The sequence below is a fragment of the Populus nigra genome, chromosome 7, assembly GCF_951802175.1.
Source record: "Populus nigra chromosome 7, ddPopNigr1.1, whole genome shotgun sequence".
Classification (NCBI taxonomy): Eukaryota; Viridiplantae; Streptophyta; class Magnoliopsida; order Malpighiales; family Salicaceae; genus Populus; species Populus nigra.
In genome coordinates, this window is record NC_084858.1 from 18,756,135 (window position 1) to 18,776,746 (window position 20,612).

General features: G+C 33.1%; 1 protein-coding gene and 1 pseudogene across 1 annotated transcript; one reads left to right on the forward strand and one right to left on the reverse strand.

Moving 5' to 3' along the window:
* The first annotated feature begins 1,803 nt into the window (after positions 1-1,803).
* LOC133699553 (uncharacterized) lies at positions 1,804-10,921 on the forward strand (annotated as a pseudogene).
* Positions 10,922-12,729: 1,808 nt separating this feature from the next.
* LOC133698787 (NAC domain-containing protein 73) lies at positions 12,730-15,551 on the reverse strand. The gene is made up of 4 exons (XM_062121852.1): positions 15,436-15,551; positions 14,937-15,168; positions 14,621-14,813; positions 12,730-13,774 (listed from the first exon to the last, which is right to left on the reverse strand). The coding sequence occupies exons 2-4, from the start codon at positions 15,087-15,089 to the stop codon at positions 13,182-13,184; spliced, it is 939 nt and encodes a 312-aa protein (XP_061977836.1). The 5' UTR covers positions 15,090-15,168; positions 15,436-15,551; the 3' UTR covers positions 12,730-13,181.
* Positions 15,552-20,612: the final 5,061 nt, after the last annotated feature.

Below are 20,612 nucleotides of genomic sequence, written 5' to 3' on the forward strand. Positions count from 1 at the left end.
TTAATACATGTTTTTTCCTCCTCTATTAATATTTAACTAGTTTTAACTTAAAATGTGAGTAACCTCACATATAATTTGGTCTTCAAAGGACCATTACATATTTTATAAACTAATTCTAACTATATTAGCATCATATCTTAAAATATCTGTTTTTTTTCCTCTATTGATAATCAACTCAATTTTTTTAATATATATATATATGTATATATATAAAGAAGTAATTGCTAGAACATTTTTTTTCAATTGTTACATAATTTATTAGCAGCTTATATTAGATTGAAAAATATTTGTAAAAGCAGGACTGCATTTATCATCAACAAATTTTGAAGAAAAAAAAAATCCTACTGTCATATCACAAATCCACATAAAATACAAATATAAATACAAAAACTTGCAAAGAGTAAAGAAAAACCAAATAATTAAAAGAAAATCCAACAGGTATAGTTGATTTATTGTTCCTGCACTATCTATTAAGACACAATTTAACACTGCTTCTATTTTTTTGATTCTTTTAAAGTATTTTTATTTTGATCACTAAATAATTTTTTTTAATTTAATCCTTTTATATAGTGTTCATCAGAAATTAAGCTTAGTAATTTATTTTAATTTTATTTTTATAAGCTTACAAAGACAAAAAAAAAAAAAAAACCAACAACTATTTTGATACTAAGCTTGTTGTTTTATTTTGCAAAATAAAATTCAATTTAACTGGATTAAAAATATTAAGATTAAAAGTATCAAATTTAACAGTGAGCAACAAAGCATTGCTTTTTTTTTTACTGACACCATTTATTCCACGCTTTTTGTTAGTTTTAGCTTGTAAAATTTTATAATTTTTATTTTAGATCCTTATCGTTTCTAACTTTTATATTTTGATCCAAAACTTTATTTTTATTTCATTTCAATCACTTAATTTTATAGAAGAGAGTAACTTGTGAAGAAACTGTCATTATTCATGAAAAGAGTTTTATTAAAAAGTTTTTTTTATTGCTAAAAAAAAATAGATTAGGATTAAGAAAGATTTTTTTTTCGATTTGATTTTATATTTTTTAATTACTTTAGACGTGTTTTGAGTTGATAGATTAATTTGTTGAGACTATGAAAGTGTTTATTAAGTGTTTTTTTTAATTAAAATAGGGTGAAGATTATATTTTTAGATTAGAAAAATCCTGGTTTGATTTTTTGATTAGAAAATTAATGAAGCATTTAAATTGTTTTGTATTTTATAATATTTCAAAGAAATTATTATAATTTATTTATTTTATATTTAATATAAATTTATACTTTTTTAGTACTTTTTAATTGTTTTAATATATTAATATTAAAACTAAAAATATTTAAAAAATTATTTTAATATATTTTCAAATAAAAAATACAAAAAACAATTAACATTCCAACACCAACACCAAACACAATTTAATAGACGTTAAATGGGGAGAAACCCAAGGGGAATTGCCAATACAATTGAATTAATCTTTCTTTATATTTTGAATACAATTTTTTATCCAAGTTATATCATGATAATGAATAATTAACAGGAATGTAAATGACAAATGATCCAAATTCAATTCTCAAATTAAAAGAAAACTTAAATTCAAATTTAAACAATAATTATAAAAATAAAAATAAAAATCCTAACAATGTAAAAAATTCTATTAATAAACATTTCCATATGTTCCTAAAGATTCAATCTTATAAACAATGAGAAAAATAAAATAAAAAAAGGATTAAACAATAGCCAGGCCAAGCTGTTAGCTTTATTTCCACGCTGTCGTGCTGACCCTCGAAAGAACCGTGGAGGTGTTTGTCTCTCCACTCATCCACTCCTTTAAAAACCTCAAAGCCGCTTCTTTATGTCCCTTTCCCTCCCCCAATTTTGAACCACAAAGCAAGCAAGAAAGCAAGAAAATCAAAAGCAAAAAACCCATCGCTAACTAACTCACAGCAAAAGCGCACGAGATGTTCAAAATCTTTAGAGGAAGAGATACCACCGCCGACTCCTCACCGCAGTCATCCTACTCGCCTTCGTCTTCGTCCTCCTTGTCGCCGTCCCCGTCGTCTCCTCCTGTCACCGGACCGGCGAGGCCGATCCGACTTGTTTACTATGATGAGAAAGGGAAGTTCCGTATGGATTCAGAAGCGGTGGCTGCTCTCCAGCTTGTTAAGGAACCAATCGGTGTTGTTTCGGTTTGCGGTCGCTCTCGACAGGGAAAAAGCTTTATTTTGAATCAGGTTAGTGAACTATTTATGGTTTTTTGGTTGGTGAAAGTTTGGGGTTTTTAGGGTTTGTGACATTTTAGGGATTTAATTGGAATGGCGTTAGGATTTTGGTAGTGGAAAAGTTGAGAATTACGAAATGCAGTGTTTCTTCCGAGTTGAAGTGATTAAGTGCATGAATTGTTTCATTGAAAGGGTAGCTTGAAGATAAATAATGGAATGGAAGTGAAGAGGTAGTGATTTTTCACCTCCTTGAGTAAGTAAGTGCATGGAATGGAAATTTATATAGTATGGGTTCTAGTCTTTTATTATTCTTTTTGTGTTCCTTATAATTTGGGCTTTTTTCGAAAGCAAGATTTGTTGAAAGAGCTAAGTTACGCCTGCCTTGTTTTCTTTGTTCAGTTTTAGAGGCTTCAATTACATTTATGAGTTACACATTTTGTATCAGATGCCATGTATCATTCTTTTAACTAAAATGTAAATTAGCAGATTTATCACTCAATGTCTGCTTGAATTTTGTGTTGTAGCTTATTTTAGAGTTACAAGTTATGACATTCCATTTCTGCATCAGATCTCATGTATTGGTTATTTTAACTAAGAGGTGTACTTGGACTTTGTGTATTGTAGCTTCTTGGCAGGAGTAGTGGATTTCAAGTAGCTTCCACTCATCGGCCATGTACTAAAGGACTTTGGTTATGGAGTGCGCCTTTAAAGAGAACTGCTCTAGATGGAACTGAGTACAATCTTTTACTGTTAGATAGTGAAGGCATAGATGCCTTTGATCAAACGGTAAGCCCATTTACTTTATAAGGATCAACTGATAAAATTATCTTGTTGGTTGTGTTTGAGCAGTTCCAGAACTGATGGACTGGATTTTAATGAATTTCATTACTCATAGAATGTTGTAGTCTGTGATTCCTTCTTATTTATAATTAACACCATATCCTTTTTATTCTTCATTTCCACTCATCTGCTCTTTTGAATTACACAGTAATCGTTCAATTATTCCTGTTCTTGTATTTTGTCACCATGTGAACTCAATCTATAATTCCTCTTTGACAGGGGACATACAGCACTCAGATATTCTCCTTAGCTGTCCTACTATCCAGTATGTTCATTTACAATCAGGTAAGGGAAAGATCTTAGCCTTCCTGACTAAAATTTCTTGTTTGTGTTTAGTTGATTTCTGTTAAAGGTACCTTTTTTATCATGTTATAATGCATTTGGGGGATTCACAATTAATCTTTGCTGTTAATATTGTCTCATCTCTCTTTGCACTGGATTTTTTATTTGTTGGCCTGTTTATGTTCTATTTAGATGGGTGGTATAGATGAAGCAGCACTTGATCGACTCTCTCTTGTCACTCAAATGACCAAACATATTCGTGTCAGAGCTTCTGGAGGAAGGAGTTCAGCTTCTGAACTTGGACAGTTCTCCCCAATCTTTGTTTGGCTTCTAAGGGTATTATTTACTCATATTTAATTTCATATGGCATATTGATTCCTGTTTTGTTTTGAAATATTAACTTTTAATTTTACATAAAACCCTTAAAATGGTTTGCCTGATTCCTGTGCAGGATTTTTATCTAGATTTAGTAGAGGATAACAAGAGAATAACACCCCGTGACTATCTAGAGCTTGCTCTAAGACCAGTTCAGGGAAGTGGAAAAGATATAGCTGCTAAGAACGAGGTAAGTTCTAGTTCTTTCTAACTGCATTTTTTTTTCTTAGTAGCATGGACTCCTTTGCAAAGGATCCTCTACTTTGTCAGATATTTGGACAGGATTTTTTAGATATCCTTTTTCTAGGCTTATCTTACCTGAGTTGTGCTGGTCTATGGAGCACTGGAGTTTCTTTTGTTATTTTTTCATGTTCGAGGTTAACTAATTATGCATTGATAATGGTCATAGATTCGGGACTCTATTAGAGCTCTATTTCCAGACAGAGAATGCTTCCCCCTTGTGCGGCCTTTGAACAATGAAAATGATCTCCAGCGTATGGATCAAATATCGGTTAGTACCTTATGCTATGTGTGCTTCTCCTTCTCTCTTTCATACACATGCACATTCTTATCTTCTCTTACTGGTGCACCATGTGTATTGAAGCCCTTTTTTCATATGCAGTTAGATAAACTAAGGCCTGAATTTAGAGCCGGGCTGGATGCATTGACCAAATTTGTTTTTGAGAGAACAAGGCCCAAGCAAGTTGGCGCTACTGTAATGACAGGCCCAATCCTTGTTGGTATTACAGAATCTTACCTGGAGGCTCTCAATAATGGTGCTGTCCCAACAATATCTTCTTCATGGCAGGTATGCATCCTGATTTGAATATTTTTTTTCAAATCATGAAAAGTTAATATAGCAGATGCCGTAGTCCACATGTAACCCTCAAATATTCATTAAATTTCTTTAATCCATACACTACATTGTTGGGTATCTGTATCAAGGTGGATGAATTGTTTTCCCCTGGAAAATGAAATTAGATTGTATTTCCTGCTCTACATGCCTGAAACTCAAATCGGATGAATCTGTTTACTCATGAATGGACCTATATTATTTGAAAACAAAAGTGTATAACTTATTTTGTTAGCTCAATCAATACATATGATCTTGGATTATTAGTTATTATCTGAAAGCCTAAATTATTATTATGCTTCCTTGTGTTTTCTGACTAAATCTAAGGCTGTCAAGTTTCCTGTACTGAACATTGTCGCAAGGTTATAAATGAGTTTAAGCAAATGTTTATAGGTAAATTAAATCCTGTGTCCTAAAAATGAATATTTAACTGATGAAAACAGTTATCCAAACCAGCTTATAGTCTCTCTTGAAGCTTGGCTAGTTGACATGGAGTGGACAAAACATGACAGAACATTGGCATAAACCAAATGGTTTATGTGATAGCATATGTGAAGATGTTTTAAATTATTCCATCATTAAGCTGGTGTGAAGAAATTGTTAATCTGCAGTTGAATTTGGAGCAATATATAAGCATTTGACCTAAAGCCAACTGATTTTGCAAAGAATCCAAAATCCCATCTCTTTCTGTGCTCCTTGCTGTTTATAATCAGCTATTATTTTCTTTTAATATCTCATGTCATGGAAAGCAGATGCAAAAGTGACAGCTAAGTTTTGGCAATGTGTGTAAGTATCAACATGTAATTTTCTTAAGAGTAGGAGTCACATGGTTATTATTATTTACCGATACAGCAACAATATCTTTATGGGTAAATCGGTCTAAGAACTTAAAAATTCAATAATACAAGCCTGTATATGCTTAAGTCTCCTGCTTCTTCTTTGTTGTCATCTTCAGGCAGGAGGTGTAAATTGGAAAAGGAGAAGGAAAAGGTCATAGGTTTTTCATCAAACATGATCAGAATATGACAAGTCATAGATTCAATATATGTTTTGAATTTGTGAAAGTACAATGTTAATCAAACAATTGGAAAGAAAGTGATATTAATTTCTATTTTATTGATCACCAAATTGTATGAGCAAATAGATGCTGGATCCACACTCAGAATCCTTATCACACTTTGAATGTGGAGATTCACCCCCTTTGGTTGATTCTGTGATCTTGTTTTTTCTACTTCTCTGTTTTAATCATGTGGTACATAAATATGCATGATTCAAAGTGCTTTTACAAACTAATATAGAATTTACAAACGGGATAAAAACTTCTAATGTCAAAAAGTTCTTGAAAGAAGTTTCAATAAAGCAGCAGATCCTATTATAATTTTCTTTTTCATTTTTCTTCATCTCTAATATGTTGTTTTTCAGAGTGTTGAAGAAGCTGAGTGTAGGCGAGCATATGACACTGCTACAGAAATTTATATGTCGAGTTTTGACCGTTCGAAGCCACCTGAGGAAGTAAGTGATGCTCACCTCGTACTTATTTGAAGGTATCCATCATTTTCTAAGTTTTGCAACTGTAGGTTTTTTTGAGAGAATCACATGATGAAGCGGTTCAAAAATCACTGGCTGCATTTAATGCTGCCGCTGTGGGGATTGGTTCAGCAAGGAAGAAGTACGAAGGGCTTCTCCAGAAATTCTTCAGAAGAGCATTAGAGGTAACAAATATTTAGGGTACTATGCCTTGCATGATGGGTTATTGTATTTGGCCCTTAGGTTTTAAAGTTACTCTAGTGCTTGTAAGCTATAAAGTGTAGAGAAGACAAACAAAAAAAAATACTTAAAAAGTTTTGCAAAATGACATGGAAAGGACATAGAAACCAATTGATTTGCATGGGCATCAACTTGGGCTGCATGTTGGATTACTCAAAGGCATGAGCTGTGGCCTGGAGATGTGAGTTTTGAATCAGTCCAATAATTTTTTCCAGTTTCTGAGATTTAACTGGTCAAACCTAATCTAGTTGGAAGATTTACATCATATGAGGCAACATGTGCTACTAGAAATATTTACCGATTGCATGATAACTTTTAATTAGGTTTTGTTGTTTTTGTCTGTTCTAATCATCTATAATGTATGTCATTGCAAAAAGTATTTTACATAATCTATTAGTGTGTCCTGATTGATTATTCATTTATGTTATATGGATGCTTATGTGTTACCATCCATCGAACATCCATGTTATAGTTTATACGTCAACTATCAGTGTTCTTATATCTTGCCACCAGGTAGGTATAACCTTCACTGTAGTGTTGATATTTATGTGTCTGGGTGGTTGGTGGTTTCTTTTACCACCACACAAACATTGAGGTGGCTTATAAGGTGTTTGTATGTGCATAGCAAATTTTGTTACCTTGTTTAGGTCTTTGGAGGCAATACACACGCACATCTGTTCTGTCAAAAACATGAAGCAAACCAACAAATATTAGGTGTCTGTACAGATGCCTACCTGGCCACACGCAAAAACAGGGCCATGCTGTAAGGGGAACCAGCTTTAGCATTCCTATGAGACACTAAGCTTCTCTTTGTGTGCTGATTTTGCTAGCAAGTGCACTTCCTGTACAATGCTCTATCTAAATTAGTGACATAGAAGTGTGATAGCTTTGCATAGAGAATTCTGAATCATAATGATGAGTGAGAGACCTAACAAGCTCCAGGGTCCAGCATTGCTTCAGGGTCCCACACAACAAAGAGACCTAACAAGCCAAAACATTCATCATAGCAATCAAAACTTTTTCTCCTTTGCATATTAGCTAGGGTTAGAACAGTTCCTGGGTTTATCTAATTGATGGCTGGAAAAATTGTTAAAATTATGCAGACCATGGAGTGTGGTTGCCAAGTTACTAGAAGTTGTGATATAACTTTTGTTTCTGTTAAAGCAGCAGGTGGTTTCTTTTCCATAAAAAGGGAGGTAGATTTTGTATAGGATTACTAGTTTGGTACATATATATATTGATTGAAAATGGCTTCTGATGCAGGATTACAAGAGGAATGCTTTTATGGAGGCAGACTTGAGATGTTCAAATGCTATACAAAACATGGAAAAGAGACTGAGGGCAGCCTGTCACGCTTCTGATGCCAACGTAGATAACATTGTGAAAGTAAGCATTTTCTTAGTTGTCTTATTGATTCTGCATGAAGTGAGGGGCCTCAAAGTTTAGTTACTTGGAATTCTATGCCTCTCTGTCTCTCATTGTAGGCTACTGGTAATATGTTTGAGTTTGTTAGATGCCTCAAGGTTTTTTTTTTTTGAGATAATTTGTAAAATTAGACAGTAAAACTGCGTTCAATAGGTTTTGATGGGTCAATGCAAGGTCTGGGTTAGCACATGAAGCCTCTTCATTTGTTCTTTCCTCCTTCAACTTCCCCAGACATGCTATCCAGATGTCATTAAGATCTTAGGCCTGCAGACGTGATTATTTGTCTATGTCATGAACTGGTTTCATTGAATTATACTTTCTGATTTATTAAGATGTTGCTGAAAGAGCTGTTGATTTGGAGTAGCTGGAGGAAAAATTAAGGAATTCTGGCATATGCTCTTACATATTACTGTGATATTAAATGATAAATCTGCTGATGAAGCCAAACTAGATGAGCTGTGATCAACTCGTGCTTGAGCTGTCAAATGCACATGTAAATGTCTGTCATTGATGAAAAGCTATTTAGTTATATTAGTGTCCCAGTTATGTATGGATAACATGAATATTGCATCAGAGATGAGGCAAGCTGTATCTCCCTTGCCTGGGGGGCTTAGTTAGTAATGCACTTAAAATGACGTTCCAGACTTGTTATGTGGTTTATGGCAGTGTATTGAACTGGTTTGTGAGTGTCATGCAGGTCCTTGATGGTCTTCTATCTGAATATGAGACATCTTGTCATGGCCCAGGGAAATGGCAGAAATTAGCAATGTTCCTACAACAAAGGTCTGGATCTCACTCTCCCTTGCGGTTGTTTTAAGGTTTTCATTTTCTATTTTTTCCATCTTTTTATAACAAAAACTATTTCAATCCCCAGTTTGGAAGGTTCAATACTTGACCTTGCAAAGCGGCTTAATGATAAAATTGGATCCGAGAAGAGTTCTCTTATGCTGAGATGTCACTCAATGGAGGATAAAATGGCATTACTTCACAAGCAGCTAGAAGCTAGTGAGAAAGATAAGTCTGAATATATGAAGCGCTATGATGAAGCTATTAATGAAAAGAAGAAGCTTGCTGATGACTATATGAGGCGCATAAATGATTTACAAAGTAATCGCGGCTCATTGGATGAGAGGTGTTCTAGCTTAGTGAAAGCATTGGAATCTGCCAAGCAAGAAACATCGAATTGGAAAAGAAAACATGATCAAGTGTTATCAAAGCAGAAAGCTGATGAAGAGCAGGCAGCTTCAGAGATTGCAATACTCAAGTCACGGAGCAGTGCTTCTGAAGCAAGGTTGGCTGCAGCTCATGAACAAACAAGGTCAGCTGAAGAAGATGCAGCAGAGTGGAAACGGAAGTATGACATTGCTGTAAGAGAGACAAAAGCTGCTCTAGAGAAGGCGGCAAATGTGCAAGAAAGAACTAATAAAGAAACACAACTGAGGGAAGATGCACTGCGGGAAGAATTTTCTAGCTGTTTGGCTGTTAAGGTAATTGTTTCTGACACAGGCACTTGTGCTTGTGTACGGAGCAGAAATTTATAATTGTTGTTTCTTTATACAACCAGAAATTTATGATTTCTATATCAATGGATATGCAGGAAGATGAAATAAAGGAAAAGAACAGGAGAATTGAGTATGCGGAGCAGTGTTTGACTGCTTTAAATTTGGAGCTAAAGGTATGCTTCTTGGAGCCCGTGACTGGGCACTAACCATTATATCCCCCCCTCCCCCACCACCACCAAATATGCATGCACCTTGGGTGAAAAACCTTATGGTGGTCACAATTTGTCCATTGGCGCTTGCGGCAATTTAACTGTAACAAGTCCTTTGCAGGCTGCTGAGTCAAAAATGAAGAGTTATGGCACTGAAATATCATCCCTGAAGCTTGAAATTAAAGAGTTGGTTGAGAAGCTAGAGACTGCAAATACGAAGGCCCAATCTTATGACAAAGAAGCTAGGATTCTGGAACAGGAGAAGATCCATCTGGAGCAAAGGTATCAATCTGAGTTTGAGAGGTTTGCAGAAGTCCAGGAAAGGTGTAATCATGCTGAAAAAGAATGTAAGAGGGCTACGGAATTAGCTGATAAAGCAAGAGCTGATGCAGTATCTGCTCAAAAGGAAAAAAATGAGTTTCAGAAATTGGCAATGGAAAGATTAGCCCAAATTGAGAGGGCTCAGAGGCATATTGAAAGTTTGGACAGACAGAAAAATAATTTGGCTGGTGAACTTGAAAGAGTTCGTGTGTCGGAGTTGGATGCTGTCTCGAAAGTTTCATTACTGAAGCTAGAGTAGAAGAAAGGGAGAAAGAAATAGAGTCACTTTTGAAATCAAACAATGAGGAGAGGGCTAGCACAGTTAAAGCACTTCAAGATCTTCTGGAAGATGAACGTAAAGCCCACAGTGTTGCAAATAAGAGAGCCGAAGACTTCTCTCTTCAGTTGGAAGTGGCACGGGCTAAACTCGATGCCCTTCAACAGGAGTTTACTTCAGTTCGTCTGAATGAATCAGCATTGGATAATAAGCTTAAGGCTGCTTCCCATGGCAAACGATTTAGAAATGATAATGTTGAAATGGGTGGAGGATCTGTTCAAGACGCTGTCACAAATGACAGGAGAGTAAATAAGAGGTCTAGGAGTACAACCAGCCCTGTAATGTTTACACAGCCAGAAGATGGTGGTTCAGTGTTTAAGGGGGATGATGATGATAATCAGAGTCAGCAAACTGACCAGGAAGATTATAAAAAGTTTACTGCTCAGAAGCTAAGGCAGGAACTCACAAAACACAATTTTGGTGCCGAGCTCCTTCAGTTGCGAAACAACAACAAGAAAGACGTCCTTGCTTTATATGAGAAATGTGTTCTTCGGAAGTCATGAGAGTTTCATTATCGACATGTACAGGGGTGGTTTGTGTAGTTTAATAGGAGTGTTAGCGAATAGAATAGAGGTGTTTTATGCTCTAAATCGGTTGATTATCTGTAGATTCTCCTAGTTTTGGTACTAAATACCAAGTTAGAAAAAATATTTTCCTGGAACGAACAGGGCTTGTTCTTGCCGCATTGAGGGTGAGGGTTATGGTTTTTTTTTTTGTTTTTTTTTTCTTGGTCTTTTGAATCTAAAACCCCGTAAGATATATTTATTTGAGTTTGCTTACGGTGGGCCAACCTGATCCGTAGTTGGGGTTCCTGGAGTCTGGACAGCTTGCATGTAACCGCTGTCGCCCTGTCAGCTCTAGGATAGAAGATGGTTTCAGTCTTATTTTGATGTTCTTAAGTTTACATGTGTGCATAATTCTCTGTTCCAAAGCGAGGTGTGTGTCAATAGTCTTGTTGCAAATGAGTTTACATTCTCTCTTTCCTTTTCTTTTTCGAGAGAATGAATATTGGAATGGGTTTTAAGGAGATACGCTTGTTTCTTGAAAAAAATCCAAAAGGCTAATCTGATCACTGCTGTTGGTTGACACAAGCCTCTAAAATAAAGCTGACTCGTAAAAATCTCCTTGTAATTAACTTGTGTTTGGTCTTTTAGGAATCGCTGATCATGTGTCCGTCTTCGAAGCGTGTTCCTGTCCACACTGAACTGATGAGGACTTTCCATAGAATAGAAACTCTATTGCTCTTCGAGGTGAAGGAAAGACGGTGTTGTGTTGCTGAGAATCCACTGGGGTTCGCCCCCAATGGATGCCTGGTTAAAATTAGCAGCGATTTATTAGCATTCTTAGCTAACAGTTTAGAATTCTTGGTGTTCATTGTTATAGTGCCAGCTCGATAGAGTGGTCTTGAATATTTGATGGTCGGGAAAACAGGCCATGAGTGCCGATCGCAAGGAGAGAATGGGGAAGGTGAAAAGAGAAGCAGTCGCTAGTTGCAACTTCAAAGAAACTCTTGTATAGTTTCCCATAAGACGTGTCGGTGTCTTTTCCGTGGAATGTCTCCTTTTTCCTCTCTTTTTTAATTATTATATTGTCTTCCCTATACAAATTTCCTTTTGGCTTCTTGAAATCTCAAACTCCAAAGCTGAGAACGATGTAAATGACGATGCACTACGGTTCTTCGAGGAAGAGAAAAAAGGGGGGAAATTTGACATGCCAACTTTCACAATTGACTTTCCTATGAACCCTCCCTCCGATTGGCTGCATGAATCTCATCATTGACTTTTTTTATCTACCTGGTCTGCTTGGTGGTTAGGATAGTTCTCCAGAACATTCTAATATGGACGGAGGCTCCTGCCTCGTCAAATGGCATTTGGACACAGCGCTCGCCTTGGACTTTGTATTGATAAATTCGTATTTTAGAAAGAGAGAAGAGCCCTCCCTCAATCACGACAGTTTCTGCTAGCCAGGTTGGTATTATTTTCAAATCACCATTGATTATTCCTTGACATCTTTTGCCGCTCTTCTTTTTTGTGTTAAAATCTATCCTTTTGTTGGTACATGCATGAGATTAATAAGAGTGTAATATTACGTGAGCGCAAGTCTTTCAGCTTGGGGATTTTCCACCTAGGCAAAGCCAGATTCTACATTTCTTTGGCCAAATATTGTTTGTGGCTACATTTGGCAATACCCAATAGAACGTTAATGTCCAAATGGACCAGCTGTCATCGAATCAATTTTATATGCCGACACTATTTCTATACAACAATATATACCGACAAATAATTACGCGACCCATGAAATAAGATTTACCCAAACTCCATGCATGCAATTGAACCATTAACAAGCTCATTGAAGAATCTATACAACTTACATGACTGGTGGGCAATAGTTACTAACAGTAAATGAACCAAAAATGGCATATATACCAAGAAGGGGAGAAAACATAGGCGACAGCACTACTAAGATACCGAGTCAGATGTTAACACAAATGACCAACAGAAGAAAGGTGGCCGGAATAAATCCTTCTCAAACCTCTCCACTTTTCTTCCCTTTTTTCATCTTTGGTGAAAAAAATGAGATTCTGAGATTTTGACAGTATACAAAAAGATTTTAGTAAATTTATATTTAATAAACATTAAGCATAAGCTTCTGAAAGAAGAAAGTATATTTGTAAACAATAATCGATGAAGCTCAAGCTAAACCCTAAATATCAAACTACCTATATAAGCTAATAGAGTTCTCTTTCTTTGCACTTTCTACAAACAATAACCTCAGTACCCTTACATGGGTATAAAAATATCACCTTCAGTACCTTCCTACTCCAAACCTACGTAAAAGAGCATCACGGCAAAGCTTCCAAAGAACTTGGCTTCATTATCTTTTTTACTAAAGAAGCCATTCACCTTTCTTCTTTTTCTCACTAAAATCTCCGTCTAATAATAATAATAATAATAATTTATATGAGGGTTACACCACAAAAGAAGCAACAACCATGCACTCGGGATGAGTCTTTGTCATTTCTGCTCTACCAAATGCTCTTTCTGATCACATCACTGCTTTCTCTGAAGCTTTCCTTTGCTTGTCTCTGCAGCTAACCTAATATAGGAAGACCCGTCACCCTGAACAACCAAATTGGGGAGAAATTGAGGTGGGATTTCACTGCTATGACTCCCATTATCATAAGAAATATAAGCTCGATTATACAACTGATCAAGGAGGCCTGTACTGTTCTTGGCTAGGGGGTGAATATTATCAATATCACCACTTTGATTTGTCGATTTATTGTCAATTGAATCCTTAATGCTTGAACTACATTGTCTAGGCTGAGTTTGATAGAAAACTTTTGAAACCACTAACTCTCCATCTTTCTCTTCTTCGTTGTTTCCAAGATGGTATTGGTGCATTACCCAGTTTGTCTTTTCAGGTTTCCTTTGCCTACCATAATTGGTGTAAAGCACCAGAATTTTTTTGAATCCCTTCACTGTCCCGCCAGCAAAAACTGGCCTGGTCTTGCCTGTTTTGTGCCATCTGGTTTCACTTCCATCTTCATCAGTGTGCACCTTTCTGCGTTTTCTAGTTCCGGTTGTGTATGCCTTTGATGGTCGATGAAAGAAGTGGCGGATTTGGCCATCATTGCTTACTCCTGCATTGATAAGAACGACCAGAAGACAGGAAATCATAAAATAATATTACATGGGTGAAGCAGTTTTCTTGCTCATATAAAAATGATAAATTGGTACTAGAATAACCAAATCATTGGCATTAATTTTTATTTGACATGATATGGAAGATCACACGTACAAACTGTAAGAAATACGTCACATTTTGTGTTCTGAGTAGAAAAAATGCTTCCATAGAATCCTTAAATAGCCTCAATGATACGTTGATGCTAATTATTAATGGCTTGATTAGAAGTGAAGGATTCAAATAATGGAATGATAAGAAATGACCAGTTATATAGAGAGGAAATTACCAACATAAAATTAATTTTTATAGCCTACTTAACTGTAAAATACTCAGTTGAATTGGTCGAGTAAGAAAAGTAATTAATTAAGAAAAACCATGCATATGCTGCTTTTACATGTTTCTTTCTTTCTTTCTTTCTTTCTTTCTTTCGATATGCATAACATGGAAGCATTGTTTAAAACCCAAAACCCATCAAATAAAGATATATATAAAAAAATCAGCCTTTATAGCCCCTCAAACAAAAAAGTGTCGACCTTTTGAGTAAGAAAGAGCTACCAGCAAGAGAAAAAACACCTTAATTTTGGAGTTGCTTCCATACCCACCAATTTTCTTATTAAATGAAACTGAGAAAGCAAGCTAATCAACCATCATGTAAACAAGCCCTAGGCATCGTAATCTTTATTCAAAGGTTTGTTTCTGCTAAACCCTTCTAATAGCGGCTTAGCAAGTGTCCCATGTTAAGAAAACCCCAAATCAAAAGCTAGGAAAAGACTGGAAAAGGAGAAAAACAAGTACCGTTTACCTGGTAGCTTCTCAGGATGAGAGTAGCAAATTCCATTCTCCCCCTCTATTGTTGGGATAAATTCATCAATTAGAGGATGAAGTTTACGCTTATCTGATAACACCTTTGCTTCTAAATGTTCAATTATTTCTTGGTCCGTCGGATCAAACTTCACTCCCGCTGGTAGTCCCGGCAAATCATGAATTATACCACCCTAGACACACACACACACACACACACACACACATATAAATTAAAAACGAAAACAAAAGATAAAATAAAATCACAACAAGAAGGAAACAGTACTAAGTTCCACACAGCACAGCGTATAGTATACCTGATCTTGAATTTCAAAATTATGGCCACATGAAGGGCAAGTTATCCTTCGAATTTCTTCTGTTTTTGCAGCGGCAAAAGTATCTTCTTTCGGGTTACTTGTGACTAATTGAATGACTCTTTCATCTTCTGAGTTATTATTGCACCATGTCATCTCTATATTTTTTATCTTATTCCCATCCCACAAAGGAATTTTCCCTCTCGTCTCCTCCACTTCCAAGCTTGCTTATCCCCTCCAAAACAAGAAAAGGAAAAGGAAAAAGAAATAAGAAAAAAGCTAACAAGAAAAGAAGAGGAAGTATATATGATCTACATAGAGTATACAGTTAGCGAAAGCAAAGAAAATTTGTCTTCTACTAAAGCACGTTTTTTGAGCATGTTACTCGAATATTGCCCACTTATTGAATCTTGATCTATATACGTTAGGCAAAGGAATTTAATTCTTCTACACCTTTTCTTGCTTCTTTGATTATTTTTTTGTGCACTGAATAAACATATACCTGTAACTAGCTAGCGATTCTTGCACGGAGAGAGATAGAGAATTTGATAAAGGCCACCTATAAAAGAAAGCCAAAAGAGAGAGAGACCGCAGAGAGAGACTGGAATTTGTTGAAATACAAAAGGTTACTTGGACGTCAAGTTTGCTGTGCTCTTGTATATGCGTCTGTATCAAAGAATAAATGCAGTCTTCTTTGCTTTTAGGGCATGTCTACGAACTAGGTTTAATTAATTTAATATTAATGTATTAACAATTAATATTTTTAGGAAAGTTAATTAGTAACAAACCTAATCTAAATTAGAGGGGTCTTAATTTTGAGTGGGAATAGGGCAACCCGAATATTCCATTTTAATTATTCTAGGACATTTCACCTCTTTGAGAGATATAATAATAATAATAATAATAATAATAAATGATATTTTAGCTCCAATGTCAACCTAGAGTCTGCTTAAAGCTATGTAAGAATTAATTTGTGAAGCTGTATTTTTCCCAACAAATATGAAAATAACAGCGAGCTAGCTGTTTGTGTGGGTGTGTGTGTTACACCTACTTTGTGTACGTATATGTGTGTATATATACTAATTCTTTTCTTTACGTACACTTCACATATGTGAATTGATGTTTTAATTCATATCTTTTAGGTAATTAATTAATTGTATTTTGATATCTTGTATTTCAAGTTTCAGATATTATTTTATTTTTTAATTTCTTATCCCTGCATATAGCAGCCTACGGATGACTAATTGATCCATTCTTAAGTGTTAATCTGTATTTAACAAAAAAAAAATTAATTAAAAAGTGAATTCATCATTCCATTTGGGTTTATGTGTTGCATCTAAATTTACTTTAGATATTAATTTGGTTTGATTAAAAAAATAATAATTTAACTTGAGTTAATTAATTTTTTAAAAAATATATTTATATTCAAACGTGTAAATTGATTAGTCATTTTATCAAATCATCATTAACATCTTTTTTATTTAAATTGAAATTTAATCCTCATCTAAATTATAAATTTTTTTATAAATCAAATTGAATTTAATAATTATAGAATTATAATAGGCGTGATGGTAAAATCCAGAAACCGATCAAGTAAGGGTGTATTTGAAAGTGTAGTGATGATTATTTTTCAAAGTATTTTTCATTTTAAAACACATTAAAATAATATTTTTTTATTTTAAAAAATTATTTTTAACATTAGTACATCAAAAAAATCTAAAAATTTAAAAAAAAAATTTAAAAAAAAAATTTAAAAAAACATATGCCAAATACACGGTCGATTTATTTTCTTGGTGCTGGTCGTTTCAACCGTACATGTGGAAGCTAAACATAATAAGGATGTGATTGGTGACAGGCTGGCGAGCGTATTGAAATTAAAAAAGCATAGGATTATTATTTTGCAGGAAGTGATAGCCGACATCATGTCATGGATAATACTAAAATGTTAGAAGAGCTTCTCAAAGAAGCTACGCAACAGAAGCTTATGCGTTAAGTTTTTGAAGCATTAACTTTAACGTATGGGTTATACAATTATTATTTTTATGAGAATTTAAACACGTGTTAAATATTGTTTTTTAAAATATTTTTATTTAAAAATATATTAAAAAAATTATTTTTTATATTAATATATTAAAACTATTTAAAAACATGAAAAATAATAATTTAAAACTAAAACAAATCCAAAAACACACGGCTGGTTTCCTCTATTAAGTATTAACATATGACGTACAGAGGGGTTCTTCCCTAACCGTCCTCTCCTTGTGCTTTGGCTTCTTCATCACTCTTCTCGGGTGTGCCCATACATATTTACACACGTGTAAAGTGTATCTTCATATACATCTTGAAAATCATAGCTTAATTAATATTTTAAAAATATATTTAAATACAAAAAATTTAATTATTCGATAAAATTTTAAAAAAGAATTGTATATTAAGTGTAATATTAATAATGTTAAATAAATTTGCTTCTCAAGTTCAAATCTTAGAGGAGATTTAGAAAAACAAACATAGAAAGGAGGTTAATCCTTAAATTAAACCTCATTAAAAATAATATTTTAAACTCCATAAAATTAATCGACCCCAAAAATATATACCACAATAATTATATTAAAAAAAACTAATAATCATAAATTCACATGCACGTACAATGGCATGTATCGACATATTTATTACAAAGTTATGTGTAAATTATTCTTCTATGATTTAATTGATTGGATTGAAATAATCATTGAATATAATATTATTTTTATTGATTAAATGTTTATTTTCTTTAATTAAAATTAAATTTTTTTTAGGGTATTTAGATGTCAAATAATCATTTTAATTTAAAAATTTAAAATTTTAAGTTGAGATGGTTCTTTAACATAATATCATAACTTTAATAACCAATTGATTTCAAGTTCGAATTTTATCATTCTTATTTATTTAATAAAAGACACAAGATAACATATATCTGTACAAGTTTTAAATTTAAATAATTTTTATTTAAGGAGATATATTAAAAAATAATATAAATTATTTTTAAAATTTTCATTTAATAACTTAAATTTTTAAATTAAAATAATTTTTTAACATTAGATTCATTCGTTGAAGATAATATTCAACTGTCATTTACATTTTGTTTCCAAGGAACTGGAAGCAAGTTCGAGAGACTGTGACGAATAAGATTGCAAAGGAAGCTTTTTTATTTTTATTTTTTTAGTAACGGTCAGGTGGAATCCTACGATGAAGGCTTTGGAAATATATAAGAATTGAGATTGTGGTTTCCTGGTCTTAATTAAAGATTAGAGATAACAAATAATATTATAAATTAATTCGTTGACGATTAGAGATATCATTATCGAGTCGAGTCAATTAATAATCGATAGCTTCTCTGCGAAGTCGTCGAATATGGGAAAATTATATGTGAACGGCAAATTAAATTAATTAATTAATTATTTAAGCGTTTACACATGTGGGTTCCGAGATGCATATATTAGATACACTTGTTCATTCATGTTTATGAATAATTTTTAAAATATTTTTTATTTAAAAATATATTAAAATAATATTTTTTATTTTTTAAAAAATTAATTTTAATATTATTATATCAAAATAATCTAAAAACATAAAAAAAAATATTAATTTTAAACAACAATAAAAAAAATTCTAATTTTTTTAAAATTATTTTTGAAACACAAAAACAAACAGTATCTAATATATAAAATGAAACGAGTTTGAATAGTAACGATTCAGGATTACTATAGCTTTTATTTTTAGAGTTTTTTTAAAAGTATATTAATCTTGAAAATAAATTAATTTTTTTAATATTTTTTAATTATTTTAATGTGTTAATATCAGTAATTTAAGAGAATATATAAAAAATATTATTTTAATATATTTTTAAATAAGAAATATTTTACACCATAATGACTTGCATTATGTCTGCCAATCATTTTTTATATAGCAGTGGAATGCCAAATATGATTCACTGTAATTAATGAAATACGTAATTGAAAATTATAGAAAATCATCATATAAATAAATGTGGCGGTTACATTTTTTGTTTTTTATGGAAATTCATGAAATCCATATTTTGTCACTTATATATTTATTGACATATCAATTCTTATGGGAATTTAGTTTAAAAAGAATTTGTTCGTATGGTTCAAAATAAGGGAGGAAAGAAATTAAAATTAAAATTAATTTCATTAGTTTTCCTCTCAAAAAAGGAGAGATTGGCAAGCGTACCTCTATGAAAAGTCTCTCTCAATTTTTCTCTCTTTCCCATTTCCCATCTGCTTTACCAACAAATTTCTTATATTGCGGTTTGTGTTTTTCTCTATCACACTTTCCAGTACTCTTTCACATATATATATATATATATTACTGTTTTTAGTTCCACAAAGACGGGAAAATGTTCTTATATATACACCCTTTCTTCCTCAAAATCCTAAAAGATTCCTAAAGTTCCCATCACATCCAACATACAAATTATGTGATAATGAAATATTTTAATATAATTGAGAATTACTTTCTAGTCTTTCAATTTCCGACTTAGGCTTGTTTGTTTATTTTTGTGGTGGCAAAGTATTTTTGCATAACATTGAAAATTCTTTTTTTCTTTAAATTAAATTGTTTTAAATGTTTTTAGATCGTTTTGATATACTGCTATTAAAATTAAATTAAAAAAAAACAATTATTTCGATATAAATTCAAACGAAAAGCACTTTGAAATGCAACTGCTACCATCCTATCATAATTCCAAACAAACTCTTATCTCTTTTAAATTATGATTGATTTAAAATGAAATCTATTAATTTGTAATGAATTTCATCTATAAATTGAAGGATTTTGCATAAGAAAACATTAATTTTTATTTGATGTAGGTGACACCTCCATGTTAGATAGAAAAAAAAAAAAAGGTATTGCCCTTATGAGGATGCTAAAAGAGATACTTGAAAACCACGAAAGAAATCGGAACACTTGTATATATTTAATGGCTGCAAGGCACATAGAACCACTTGTTCCTTACAAAATCATGGTAGAAATGATGGATGAGTCAACTTTTAATTCTAACAACGTGTATGGAGTTATAGATGGAAATAGTAATCCTTATAGCAATATGGCTATAGATGCGATGAAAATAAATCAGGGTTATGCAGGTGAATGTTCAATCATAGATGAAGAACCAAATACAGACGCAACCAGATTTTTTGATCTTTTGAAAGAGTTTGACAAACTATTATGGTATTGGTGCACAAATCACAGTAAATTATCAGTCCTTTCACAGGTGTTCACCATCAAGTCAGATCTTAGACTCGGTAAATTCAGTTACTACAAAATTATCGAATGGGCGAGAAGCACTTTATCTTAATAGGCTGAAAAAAAAACTTCTAAGCTGCTAAATTCATGATGAAACTCCTCGACCCAGGATTCCAGAAAATTAACATGTTTCCAAACTTTTACATGTTGCACTACCTTAAAAATACAGATTTGATCGAGTGTAGAACATGCAGGAATGCTCATTATAAACTCAAAACTAGCAAGGAAAGAACTCTTGTCGCACATAGTAAACTTATATACTTTTCAATCACTCCTGAGCTGCAAATGTTATTCATGTCTCCAAAAATCATTGAACACATGACATGACACCATTCACATGATGCAGTTGATGGAGTCATGGTGCACTATTTTGAT

Bases quoted from the DNA above. Each gene is read 5' to 3' on its own strand.
- LOC133698787 (XM_062121852.1), bottom strand. From the start codon at position 15,089: ATGACATGGTGCAATAATAACTCAGAAGATGAAAGAGTCATTCAATTA. The intron at 14,814-14,936 runs GTATACTATACG...GTGTGTGTCTAG, and splicing joins ATTTTGAAATTCAAGATCAG to GGTGGTATAATTCATGATTT. The intron at 13,775-14,620 runs GTAAACGGTACT...TTATCAATGCAG, and splicing joins TCATCCTGAGAAGCTACCAG to GAGTAAGCAATGATGGCCAA.